This window comes from Neolamprologus brichardi, chromosome 6 (assembly GCF_056152115.1).
Source record: "Neolamprologus brichardi isolate AB-2024 chromosome 6, ASM5615211v1, whole genome shotgun sequence".
Lineage (NCBI taxonomy): Eukaryota > Metazoa > Chordata > Actinopteri > Cichliformes > Cichlidae > Neolamprologus > Neolamprologus brichardi.
The window spans coordinates 33,261,752-33,276,175 of record NC_142109.1 but is presented as its reverse complement, the minus strand read 5'-3'; the positions used below and the strand labels follow the sequence as shown (position 1 = coordinate 33,276,175).

Below are 14,424 nucleotides of genomic sequence, written 5' to 3'. Positions count from 1 at the left end.
AAAACAAAGTTCTAAGCTAATCGACCTTAGTGTTCTACTTTTTTTTTTTTTTTTTAAAAAGAATCGATAAGAGAATCGAATCGTTAAACAGAATCGAAAATGGAATCGGAATCGTGAAAATCTTAGCAATACCCATCCCTACTAAAGAAACAAACCCCCATTCTATAATAAAACCACAATGCCAATAAAATGGTAGCTTAGTCACTGGCCATGAAAACAACAAATTGGACGTTGTTCTTAAGCAGTTTGGGTGAAGACACATTAGGTGATCGGTGTGTTCAAGTCTGATTAAATTCTATGAGCATCATTTAATTGGAGGAGCAGCAATTGTTGCAAATTGTTGGACGGGTGGACAGATATAGGTAGATTACTGTTAGCCAAATTTGATACATCAACTTTTATTTGATGAGAAATTAAATTAAATTAAAAATCCTATTAAAATTGACTGGCCCTGCATTAAAAGTAAATGGTAAATGGACTGCTTCTTATATAGCACTTTTCTGCTCTACCTGAGAACTCAAAGTGCTTAACACAACTTGTAAAAGTGCTTTAACACTCCTATGGACGCATCAGAGAGCATCCTGGGATTAGCATCTTGGCCTAATGATATTTGGCAGACCAACTACTGATTAGTGGATGGCCTGCTCTACCTCCTGAGCCAAAGATACCCCTATTATAATATGAAGCACACATTATTTTTAGAGGTCATTCCCCCCCAACACAAACACACACACACAAAAATCAATTTACGAGCAGCTGACTCTGAAATGAAGAGTGAAAAGATGACGACATCTGCCTCTACCTGTGCCAACATGCTCACCATCCAACTATTTGAAGTAGAAAGCAGCTTATGAGAAACCATTATTAAAACTGGGTTACGGGAAACTGAAGCTTTATAAACATCCCACTTTACTGTAAAAGAAAGAAGTGCTGGCACATTATATTTACTGCTGCCATTGCTCATTCTCCTATCATGGGTGAAAGATGCAAATTAACATTTTATTGGGCAATTTCTGTAAATGCTGAAAAAACATCACCGATTTATTTTAGACGTGGCTGAAATAACTGCAGTGCATGTTAAGAAAGCTAAAAGGCATTCACAGCAAGACTTCTTGGGCTATTTGTCTGTAATTTCACTGGGGGCGGGACTACTAAACATTAAATCATCAAATTATGTAATTTGCAAGTGAGAAGGAGCTTTACCCAGTCCCTAAAATTATGAGAAAATAAGGCAGTGAACGCAAACATACTAAAAATGTTATAATATACTGTACAAATACTCCTAATGTCACATCTCTGCCACACAAATCTGAGTCACAATTTCTTGCCATACTGCAGGATGACTGCATTTTAAACAGGCAAAAGGGTCATTGTATAAGAGTATGAGTGAGCGCGTTCATCTCGCAAAGGAGAGCAGGGTGGGGGAGGGAAGCTACAGGGGCAGCATCTCGACCTTGCAGCAGGAAAGAGGGTGAATCAGTGTCTTGATGATCAGTGAATGAAATCAGCGGCAGAGTTTTCTCATTGGCTCGCACGGTCACATGGTGGTGCATGATGGTCCTCGATTAATGACGTTTGAAGCAGCACACCGGATGATAACGCAGGCCATAACTCTTCACTGTTTCTGGCAAACATAATCTAGCCGAGTGAGTGAATTACACACTGCAGGAGTGGATGAAATACTGAATCAGAAGCGCGATGCTGGGGAAAGCTAATGATAAAAGCATTTTTAAATAGCTCAATAATCAAACATTTCACTAAAGCAGGCTCAATTCTGTTCTGATGCATCTCCCTTGAGGTACTGTCTAAATTGCCGGCATGAAAGAATTAACTGTGCTCTCATTTTCAACAGAAATATGTCATGTGAGAAAAAAGAAAGAAAGAAAACGGGTGAATTAATAAAATGACCCAATTCCTCTGTTTAACTATGACATAAAAGAAGGGCTTTTGTTATACAAATAGATTCCTTTACATGTGAGACCATTAAGTGATACAAGCCACAGTCAATCCTATGGCTCAAACAGGGATTAAAACAATAGACTAAAGATCAGGATGCTTCTGCAAAAAAGAAGTGGGGTGAAAAATCCTCAACCAGACCTGGTCGTAAATGGGTCAGAACATGGTAGGATAGGACGCCACCCTGGCAGAGCTGCCCTGCAACGAGCCAGGCTAGTCAGAGAGAAGGGGGACAGTAGGATGAGCCAAGTTTAGAAACACTGGCGAGGAAGCAAACGCTCACTAAACAGTGTGTTGGCAAGTCCGGAAAAAAACGTGTTAGGAATGACCTACATCCAGACTGTGAGAGGAAGCACAAGATGCTCAAAGGATAAATCACCTGTTTGCAGGGAATTAAAAGCTATAACATTTCATTAACAACGCCTGCTTTGTTCACACTCTGCAGCACTGTCATCTCAAACATGTGGGTTTGGTGGTGTTATGTAACCATCAGTGGACACACACGCACAACCTTGAATAAAACGTTTTTATTTCCAATTTGCATAACGGAAGAAGAGACTGACTGAACTATTTCCTACATCGAATTTGAAAGCTCATCTCATGCGCCCTGTTGGCAAAGGTTTCATGAAACAGTTTTTGAGAAAGGCCCTAAAAGAATAAAACAGTAAAAGGAGAGACAGTGAGAAGGAGGAAAGCAAAAATATGGGACACCAAAAGGGAAGAGAAAATGTAATCGACTTGCACGGAGCTACTCTGGTTTTTCTTTGGGTGCACAACAATTCTGTGCATTTACTTGACACTTTTGCCCATTTGATAAACAAAATGTATGCATAGGCTTGAGTTAATTATGAGCCACTGTATGCAAAATCCCCAAGTGTGCATTAAAAAATAAATAACATCGCACCACTCGTGTGTGTGAAGGTTCTCAGTCATCCAGGTCATCGCAGTCTACGGTCCTTAGATCACACCGCTCAGCACGTAAGAGGGGGTACTCATTTCATTAGTAGGTTTCTGTTTAAATGTCATGTGTGTCACACTGCTGGCTCTAACCTGTATATAACTAACACCAAAGAGATAGATAAACAGCACTTTCGGGCATACACGAAGGGCCTCATTAAGGAGCATTAGATACCAGCTTCACACAACAAACACCAGGTTCCGGTGTACCTTTGTGTTGTGTGTACCAGTGAAGTAAGTGTGCGATACATGCTTTCGCTCTCCAACCTCAACCTTCAACTCTAACAGTGTTCGTCCCACAGAGAGAAAAAAAGCAAAAAAACAAACTGAAATTCAGAGAATCGGACGTCACGCTGCTGTAGCCCTAGGTGGCTGCATTTATAGGTCAAATTCAGTTTAGTAAGTAGTTAACACCATCTGGGCCCCTCATTTTTCCTCTTCAGTCTCTTCCCCCCTTTCTTCTTGTGGCATCCTTTAAGACCCGCAAGTTTAGTTCACCCAGATACATTTTAGGGGTGGGGGAATAAATTGATACTGTGTAGCATGGTGATATTTTGTTTGCTAATAATGTATCAATACAGGGACAGCAGAAATCGATATTTTGTTACAAAAAAGGTTTTTGTGCTCTGACTTCAGAGCATGTTGATCCTTTTTCTGAGCAAGAATCCTGACATTCCTTCACTGTCCAAATGTGTTTAACTTTTTTTTGGCAGCAATAAACATGACAGTTTACTTATTTTAATTTAAGACATGTTTTATTTTAATTAAGTTTAAAACTTTTTTATTTAATGTAAAATTATATTTTGTTTTAATTTACTTTCAAATTCTTCAGTTGCTGAAGGGGCTGCATAGTTTTCATAAACTGCATAGTTCAGAATAGCTATAATTGTACCAGATGGTTGATTCAGTTAAGTTGGACTAGACTGTAATACAAACCGTTCAGTTTGTCAACAATAAAACTGAAATGAGAGAAAGACTGAGTGTGAGACTTTGATATTAGATAAAATGAATATTGATAAAGTTTACCTTTATGTACAGAATCTGAATATCGAAAAATATTTTAAAAAATGCAATAATATCGTATCGTGCGTTAAGTATTGTGATAATATCGTATCGTGGGATGTATGGTGATTCCCACCTCTACTACATTTCCTCTCGTCCTTTGTATCATCTGTTTACAAAACTTTCTGTAATGCATTTATGCCACATTTTGACAATTGTAAAATGTCGTGTTCATAGAGCTGGGCGATACAACGATAACGATATGTATTGCAAAATAACTATAGCTAAGCTATACAACAAGGAGAGGTTGAGAATTTCCTTTCAGTTCTCAGTTTATTTGATATTGACAAAAGTTAGTCAATTTTGTCTGTTCTTCCGTAACACAAACTAAGATTTATTTTTAGAATTAATATTTTGTTTCTAAGTGGAATTGACAATTTAGTAGTCTGCTTTGTTTGTTCTATTTTGAAACGTAAACGCTTTAGCGGCTGCCTTTTGTGTAGTTTGCAATATTTGCCTTTATTTATCTGAAAAAGTCTCATGTTCCTTAAGTACCCTGTTGAACTTATTATGGGAAATAAATATTGAAATCAAAACAAGCTGCTGATTATTTCACATTTTACTTGTGAGCAACGGCACATTTAAATCTTACAAATATAGCTATTTGGCTTATATCGTGATATATATCGTTATCGCCTGAAATGAAAAAAACATATCGTGATATGAAAAAATCTTATATCGCCCAGCTCTACTTGTTCATATTCTGATCATCTTTAAAACAATCCAATTTCATTCTGAAGCTCACCGTGGAAACATTAATAATCTAAAGTACACTGTATCTTTTTGGTGCTCTAACTAATAAGGAGAGTTCAGTGACTAAGAAGCACGTTTCCCCCGTCGTTGCTGCCTGTAATTCCAGTAGGTATTGTACCAACATGGAACATCCTGTTTTTTCTCCACAGAAACTCTGCTGGGATTGGAGAACAGGACCAGAGCACTTTGTCTTTGTGGATTAGCCACAGACGCATATGTTTCCATGGAGCAGGTCAGGCTAACGAAGGGCTTTCATTCGCTTAATACCCTCTCTCCCTCTGTAGCATGAGTATTAATCTGGGAGCTGAGGGACTTCAGGAATAGTTATTGTCCTTTAAGCTCAACTATAACAGCATGGACTTAGTGGATAATAACTACTCCAGGGTCAGCCAAATTTTGATTTCTCCTGTGGCTGTTGAAGTCATTCTTCATCTGTGGATGTGTTCTAGAAACAACCCTCCCCATAAAACAGCAGCAAGGGGTGTATTGCGTTGCGTTTTTGACATTCCACTGCGACTCCCTGAGGATAAACTGGAGGCTCTGAGACTGGACTGGTGCGATAACAGCAGCAACAACTATATTTCCTGTTATTGAGATGTGGACAGAGAAACAAGGGACTGCTGTGGCCAAGGGAAATTTTAAAAAATAAAAAATAAATGCTGATATATTTCCTTACTTCAGTAATCGAGAAACAGACCCACTTTGTGGAGAGATAAGAAGGTTATCAAGGTCAATACTAATGCACATCAATGTTTGTGTACTTTCAGACAGCTCAAACAAACCCAGTAGGCAATTGCTGATACAAAGCCACCAACTGAGCTGTGCTTTCCAACGGACAAGAGGTTTTGTGATTGAGTTACCTACAAAAGTTAATTATGTTTTATTAGGATGCATACTGAACATTTCTCACCAGTGACTCACAATTTCTTAAAAATCAGGGAGGAGAATAAAGCTGAACCTGCCATGTGTAGTTCTGACAAGTCTATTTGGATACCTTTTGGTAATTACACTGCAATGTGCTTCACAGCGCCAACAAAACAAATCAAAACAGGTATAACACCACTCTACGATACACAATATTCCCTTAACAGTTGCTTTCAAGGGACTGATTTAAAGTCAGATTCGAACAACAACAAGCAGAGCTGGGCATGACTGCACATTTAAGGTCAACTGCATCGCATTCCAGCTCCAAAGCAGCTGCAGGAGCTGATACGTGCAACACAAGTCACCAACACTGGGAATACTGAGAATCCATGTTCAGAAGAAGGCGCCGTAAATGCTGCAGAACAAAAACAGCTAACGGGCATCTGTGACTCGCGCCTGATTTATGCAACAGCACGATGAAGCCACAGCAGTGTTAGATAGATCTTGGAAACTCTCTGATAGCACCTGTCAGTGAGCCGAGTGGCTTCTCAGGGTTAAGAGAAGAGAGGCGGTATTTCATCTTGACAAAAAGAATGCAGTGTGTGGCTTTCAGAGGAGAACATGGAGCCTCGGTTTTTAGCTCAGGAAAAGGGTTTTTCAAAGCACTAACAGTACCCAAACAACAGACTCAAGTGGACAGAAAGCATCAAATTCCTCAAAGCTAAGTGTCAAATATAATCCCCTACCAGACCAGAAAAACAAGCCATTACTGGCAAATTTTTCAGAAGAATTGTAAGAAGAAAACTCATTGTAATCTGTGTGCCACAGAAATCCCAATTTGATTTTGAGTGGGCCACACACTACATCCATTGCATAATAACCAATAAAAAGCCCTCTAAGCTGATTCTCTTTCTGTAAATATGTTTAAGTTAAACCCTAACTTTTCTTTAGCTTTACAAACTTGATGAGCAGTCTGACATATCTGAAGTTAAATATTATATGATATACATATATATATGAGCAGTTTTTCCACACTGCAAAAAATACAACTGTATGGAAGCAAATAAAAATCTGTTAGAATGGTTCCCACACTTTGTTTGACACCACGGACGTAAACCAAAAATGAAAGCAGCCCTCACACAAACAACCTGGTCTGTGTTGGTACAGTGCATCAGAAGTAGACATCGGTGTTCATGTTGGCTTCCCACAAGCCCAGGATGTTCTTATTGCTGTATAACTGTACTGCTGTGGTGACAGACCTACTACTATAGAGGAAGTGAGAGGAGAGGTTTCACTGGGTTTAAAAGAAAAAAAAAAAAAAGAGCCACCAAGGGTTGTGACGCACCATTAAGTCTGCTCTGCAGTGTCTGCAAAAACACTCACTGCAGAGAAAAGTCACAGGGAGGGGAAGAGACTCCAAATGCAAACTCAGCTTCAAACTGACTGCAATGTCCATTTTACCCCAGCAATAATTCAAATTACAAACACCGTATTGTGCACGAGTCATAATGTCACACAATACAAAATTAAAAGCTAAAGAGGTCCGCCGTCTGTGGCCTAGTTTAAAAACATCAAGGGGTTACTCCATTAGTTTTGTCCCATCTTCAAAAAGCACACTTGGGTTATCTGGGGCTTACAAATGACATACAAGTCAGTTTCACTATTATTACCGTTTCCCCCCTTTGGCTGCGTGTGTACAACCAGGTGTGGGTACGGGCCATCTATTTATAGCCATCTCTTTGCCTGCTGCTCAGTCCAGCCTGTGCTAAGGAGATTTAGTGTTCCTGCATCGTGGTTCTTGTCCGTGTCGAAAGCTGATTTCCATTTAAAGAAAACTGCACCTGCAGCACGACACAGTGCTGAAGGGAGGTGAAACTACAAACCAACTTCATGCAGGAATTTAAATAGATAATTAAGAAAAAAGTACATATTGCCGACGTTATCGGCACAGTAGAGCCGTTTGTCTAAAACTGGTGGTTGTATAATCAGAGCGAGTGCCTGCAAACGTGTACTGATACCACATTACTGACAAGCAGCAGCTGAGGTCAAAGCACTGCTGAGCAAAGCATCCATTGGGCTTGTTTTTACAGAGCAGTTTGCCTCATTCTTTTCTCCATGTAAAAGCAAAACAGGTCTCACTTAAATGACAGACCATTGCTGTGACAAGTGAATCTGATTCATGTTACAGGCCCAGAGTTGTCATGACACCACAGCAGGAAAAGACATTACACCATAGGGGTTTAGTCAGTTCTGTTTTCCTGTGAACAAACTCTTACATCAACCAATCTCCTGCCCCTGCAGCTCTCCAGCAAGGACAGATTAGTGAATATGTGAGGCTAAATGCCAAAAAAGGGTAACGGAACAAGTCCAAATTTGAGGGATGGAGAACACAAATCGCACTAGGAACACTTCTAAGACACCCATTTAGAAAAGTGCAAAAAGAAGAGAGGAACAAGTAAATCCATTCTGTGCACTTGACACAGGCACTCGTGGCTGACAGTGTACAAAAAACACTAAAAGCAAAGCAGGGCAGTGAATTTTTTATGCTGCAAGCAGACTACCGGCACAAAGACTGCTGGGACTTTCAGTTTGCCATAAAAACACAGTCTTGTTGTACATTCAGCTACCAACAAGTGTGCACAGTGGTTCTACATCTTACTGAACAAATGAACAGATCTTAAACCACAAGATGACAAGCCACATGAGGCAGTCAGCTGTATCGGGGGGGCTGCATGGCCCATGAGTGTGAGTGTTCCTTGCATGGGTTTGACCTCCTAATTATCTACCAAATCTAAAGCTGAGTGGGAGGCATCCTTTAGTGCCTTTTATCTGTCTCTTCACAGGATTACTTTGAAACGACCAAGCCTACGTCTGTAAAAACCTTGCGGAGAGGTCTACAAACCTTCCAAACAGGCTATTGAGGATGTTCTCTTCTAGCTACCCTACAGTTTATCGTTGCAGTTAATCATTGGCTTCTTCAAGACAGTAACACAAAACAGACTGCATGCATTTTCAATCTCTGAGCTACTCGCGTGCAAGGTGCATAATTCAGTGACTAACTCCAAACCTTTGAAGCAACCACCTGTGTACATTGCATAGCTGCATCTATTGCATACAAAATACATGTGGACGGGTGGTGTACTGCGAGTAAAGATAAAAACACTTACCGCCATCACCAGCTCAAAGGGATGCTTGTACACCCGCACAGGTGACTGGTATTTCTGCACCATGATTGGGATTATGCCAACGATCTGAACAGAAGAACAGAAGATCAAAATCAATCAGCAGTGATTACAGACATTTGGGGAAGAAATCTAAGAAGCGGGGCTGTATCTGAGTCATTCTTTAGAATAACCACTTGCTAAGTGCTAAAATTACAGCATTATAGCTGCATCTGGTCCTTCAACGAGAGGCTCGATGTGCAATTAGGATGAGCTGTGTTTTGGCTGACTGATGGCGTGATGCCGAGTGAAGCCAGGTGCTGCTGCTGTGTGTGTGTGTGTTTCCTTATCTGAAGGGAACTCTCCTGACCAAGGACCTCGCTGATCAATGGATGCAGCATTTCTTACTACTTTATCGCATAAGCAGTGCTGCTGCAATGGCTTATCACTGCAAACTACAGGAGTATAACTATGCTAACATCAGCTGCACATGACAGCGCTCTAACAGGGTTTTTCCTACCCATCAAAAATGTTTGTGCACAACAGAGAAGCTTTGGGGTTCCAAAGGAAAATCACCAAGATGGATAAAAATATATTTTAGTCCAGTTCAGTTTTAATACAGGAAAAAAATCCTGTCTATTTAAATATAAAACAGCAAGGTAAGGTAAACAACTAGAGCAGTGGTGCATCAAATATGCAGCCCAGGGTATTTCCACTTCTTTGAACTGTAACTTACAGCTGTGACATGAGGAAAACCTGAGATTTCTCCCACTGTCTAAAAAAATGCTTAAAAAAATGAAAGAAAAAAGGATTTAACAAGTACTAACTAATGATATCTGGCATTTGTTTTTCTGGGGAGTAGTGTAAGAGGTCTTTCACATGGGCTAATAGTTGCAGTTTTTTTTAAAAGTTTGAATCTGACCCAGGAGTTGTGTTATTTGTCAGGTCCATTTGAGACCCACAAACTGGGTGTGACACTCCTGACCTAGAGCACTAACACAGAGAGAACTGCACGAGAGTCAATTTAAATAAAAAAAAAATAAAATTAGTACAGATCAGTCCCTTGGATTTCATGTGTTTTTGCTCAGCGTGTTGCTACATGTCTGTAACTCCTGCTATGCTTTGATGGGTATATGCCTGCAAGGAGGGGTGTGAGCCAACGTCCCTGCACTACTTAATAAAGGGATCAGGGCGGACAGACTAATAATAACCAGTCTAGGTCACACAGGATACATACTGCTACAGTATCCCTTTGCTAAACACCACATGTCTTGACGATTGCTACTGCAGTACATAATTACCGTCATGCTTCAGGATCTGTTGGCAACTTCAAAGACACAAACAAGACAATTACTTCAGAACGTGCTAATTAGGAGACTTCAGTGACCGATATGCCCGTTAAGTTTAGTACCCAACCATCTTTACTGATCGCTTCCCACTGATTTCAAGCAGCCTCTTCTCACGGTTTACTCGTTTTTGTTTTTTGTTCTAGCTTGTTTTGGTCTTCTGCTTAAAGGAACTATTTGTAACGTCACAGTTTTAACTAATCCAAAACTGACTTTTTTGTCCTCAATTTTCAACACTTTTAAAAAATATTAAACAAACATTTTTTTTTAAAAAAGATGGGGCTTTCGGTACTGACTCATAGTGGTTAACAGCATTTGAAACGACGGTTTGCTAGCTGCCACACAAACAGCTCGCTGATACTAGCCGCGTAACTACTGCTAACTTTATAAGTCGATATTATCTTGACACACATCAAATTAACGCATCTTACCTGTGATTTAGAAAGGTAAAGAAATGTTGTTAACAGGTTGATTCTTGTCAGTGGTCGTTGCTTCTGTGAGGGCTATCCGACGGAACTCATGCCATTTCCCTCTTCGGCTCTACACTTCTCCGGCTCCAGCGGCTAACAGCAGTTAGCTTTGTTATGCTAGCTGGCCATTAAGCCGGAATATTTATCAAACCCTTTGGCGAGTCCTCGTCAGAGCCTCACAGCGACGAGCATCCCAAGATCAACAAACTGAATATCCCTTATAGCTCGCTGTTAAATCACGCCTATAAGTAGATGGTGTTTGGACACAGGAGACGGTCTCCCTCCCTCGCTGTCATGCCTGTGGTGCCGTCGCTCCTCCCCGTTTTCTAAGCTCAGTTTTTTTCCACCTCTTTCATAAAACCCGCAGCGTGCCCGACCTCTCCTGTTCAAGTGAAGGACACACAGCAGAGGACAGTCAGCATTATCATTGCAATTCTGAAAACATTAAATAAAAAAATAAAAATAAATGCTTCTCTGCTTTTACGTTTTACATTTTAGCTCTAAATATTGGGAGTTTTACGGTGCAGCAGGTGAAACGAGCTGTGTTAATCTGACAGATGACGCTGCGCTGGTTGCATAAGCTGTAAATGCCCCTTATGGGCTGTGCAATGTAGTTCATGTTCTCTGCAAAAAAATGATAATTCAGTTGACATGAGGACGTTTTTATTATTATTCTGATTTGATTCTTAATTTAAAGTTTACGTAGATCGGGGTGATTAAAGAATTTTCAAAAGTGTTTGTGTGGGGGGTAGAGGGGCACAAGAAATTTGAATATTTGATCGTTCACTGACATAGAAAACATATGCAGGTGACAGGTAAAGGGCCTGGTTTACTCTAACTGCCTATGTGGCTCTCACTCTGCCATAGAGGTCAATATATATATAAGTATGAATGATTATTAGGAGGATGTAAAGAAAGAGAGGACAAAAAGGAGGAACTTATGTGCCAAAAAGGGGGCTACCACCTTATCTGTCCAGATTAGTGGTGTTTCTGTTATGAGTTAGATCATGTTAATTTGTGAGTGCAAACAGTGTCCATACATATTTTAAGTGGCTTATATAGCTTAAATTTTTAGAGTTTTTGAGTTTAATTACTTTTACTTAGTTGTCTACACGCCCTGCGACAGACTGGCGACCTGTCCAGGGTGTACCCTGCCTCTCGCCCTATGACAGCTGGGATAGGCTCCAGCGCCCCCCGCGACCCTGACAAGGATAAGCGGAAGCGAATGGATGGATGGATAGTTGTCTACACTTTCTGGCCTCATCCTGAGAAGTTTACCCTACAAAGAAAAGTTGTTTGGTGGTGGTCTCTTACAGCTGCTTTACGTGTGTAGTACTAACAGCATTGTGTAATACTAACACAAAGACGTAAGATCAGGCACTGTCTCAGCGACGCTGCAAAATAATGTTGTGAATACATTACAGTTATTTTCCAAAAAGTCACTTTTCACCAGCCCAGCACCAAAGTCATTTCTATTCACCTGAGCCAACTCATGTCCAAATGATCTGAAATGTACATTTCAGATCATTTGGACATGTGTTAAATATGGAACTGCTAGGAAATAAAAAAGAGGAAGGAGGACATGCTATGAAGGAGGACATGCAGAAGGTTGATGGGACAGAGGAGGATGCAAGGGATGGGGTGAGATTGAGGTCACCTCTAAAGGGAGCAGGGGGAAGAAGAAGAACTCAATTAGTTGTTTAACACATTAGTTAATGAAGATAAAATTAAGTCAAGTCAAATCAAGTGGCTATGTAGTCATTTCAGCCATGTACAGTGGTACAGTACACAGTGAAACAAGACAGCGTTCCTCCAAGACAACGGTGCTACATATAATAGACAGTCCACACAGAACTACATGAAGTGCAAGTGTTCAGGTGGGTGAGGCCAGATGTAGGTTCAATTCAATTCAATTCAATTTTATTTATATAGCACCAAATCACAACAAAAGTCGCCTCAAGGCGCTTCATAGATACAGAGAAAAATGTAGGTTGGTGGTAATGGCGTCCTCTGTTGACCGGTTGGGGCGATAGTCAGTGGAGTGGCAGCAGGGTCTTAATGAGCCTCATGACGAGCCTCTGGAAGCACTTCATCATGATGGGTGTGAGTGCAACGGGACGGTAGTCACCGAGGCAGGACACAGAGGACTTCTTTGGCACAGGAACGATGATGGTGGCCTTGAGGCACATTGGGAAGACAGCAGTACTCAGGGAGTATAATACTGTCACTAGTTTATGAGTAGTAGAAATGCAAATAATCATGTCTTTGTCTGCAAAATAGAGTATATAAAGAGTTACAGGACTCTCTCCCAGACCACAGCAGGAGCTTCACACACTGGCTCATACTCATAATCAGTGTTGGTCAAGTTACTTGAAAAAAGTAATCAGTAACTAATTACTGATTACTTCCCCAAAAAAGTAATCCTGTTACTTTACTGATTACTTATTTTCAAAAGTAATTAATTACTTAGTTACTTAGTTACTTTTTAAAAACACGCTTTACACCCTGAATAGGTGATAAAGTGATAGATCTTTCAGCCAAATTCTACTTTTTCTACATAATCCATCATACAAAATGTAATCAAATGGAAAAGTCTCTTTTTAAAACTTGTTTTGTTAGTTTTAATCTTTTAACTTTATGCATGAAGCAAAAATTTAATTATATGCACCATTCTCTGACTGGAAGAAATTTGTTTAACATTTAAACTTATTTTCTGCACATTCCAGCACATAAAATAAAATATTTTTTTGTGCTACACTCACTCTTTCAAATAGATGCAAGTAAAACACAGCAGAAAATAAATAAAGTCAAAGACTAGCGGTCCTCTTGCTCTATTTTCACCGGTAAAGCAGGAGTCAGGCAGGCGGAGGTTTACCCTGGTGCAGGTGTGCCGCAGTGGTCAGTGGAAGGATACCGCAGCTTCTCTGTGAATTTCCCATTATGTTGTTGCGCACTCGGTGCTAGCTTGGAAGTTTAGGGGTTTTTTCGCTTTAAAAAGAAGTTTTCTTCCCACGCACAGCGGACACTAATGTTTTTGTCACTTTTTATGGAATCAAACTCAAAGTAAGGTCAGTACTTCCACGCTTTAAACGCTGCACGCTCATACTCTCTCCCGCACTCGATATATGATCCATTGTTGATCTGCGCACAGCTGTTGTCACCAACGTTGCACTCGCTTACGTCACTGTCATGAGACATTCTCGCAAAAAATCACAGTTTTAGTAATGCGGTAACGCAGCGTTCCTACGGGAAAGTAACGGTAATCTAATTACCGTTTTTGCAATAGTAATCCCTTACTTTACTCGTTACATGAAAAAAGTAATCAGATTACAGTAACGCGTTACTGCCCATCTCTGCTCATAATACAAGTCAGAGCTTTACATTAAAAATGTTAAGTGTGTTTTCAAAATTGGAGTTTGGCAGTTCATGTTTTGCCATAGCTAAAATGACATATTTATACTTCCAATAGCATTAACATACTACAGGTCATGAAGAAGACCTTTGTAATTTTCATTGTCAGTGGGCTAAAGAACTTAATTAAAACATTCTAACAGAAATGAAAATGCTGTAATTTGATTCTTTTGATAAACTATGTAACTTGGATGGATGTGATGGTGGCGTGACCACAGTGCACACGTGTGATGTTGCTCACAGTGGTCCTGTCACAGTGCAGGGAAAGTAGGACCCAAATGCAGGACTTTCTGAATGGAGATGGTGCGTTTATTTACAATGAAAAGAAGCTTTAAAACAGTGCCAACAATCCACAGCGTCTGTGTTCTCTGAGCGCTCGTTCCTAATCCCTGTGGTAAGTGTTTAGTCCTCCTCGGTGCCTTTGTACAACAGTGTGCTGCTCCC

General features: G+C 40.3%; 1 protein-coding gene across 2 annotated transcripts in view; it reads right to left on the bottom strand.

Moving 5' to 3' along the window:
• Window positions 1-10,893, bottom strand: part of LOC102783427 (SEC14-like protein 1) — a 41,588-nt gene extending 30,695 nt beyond the window's left edge. For both annotated transcript variants that reach the window (XM_087842144.1, XM_087842145.1), the window contains exons 1-2: window positions 10,531-10,893; window positions 8,760-8,843 (exon numbers count right to left, since the gene is read on the bottom strand). In XM_087842144.1, coding sequence (XP_087698270.1) covers window positions 8,760-8,822 — 63 coding nt within the window. In that variant the 5' untranslated portion in view covers window positions 8,823-8,843; window positions 10,531-10,893. The remainder of the gene's footprint in view (window positions 1-8,759; window positions 8,844-10,530) is intronic.
• Between the last annotated feature and the right edge of the window lie 3,531 nt (window positions 10,894-14,424).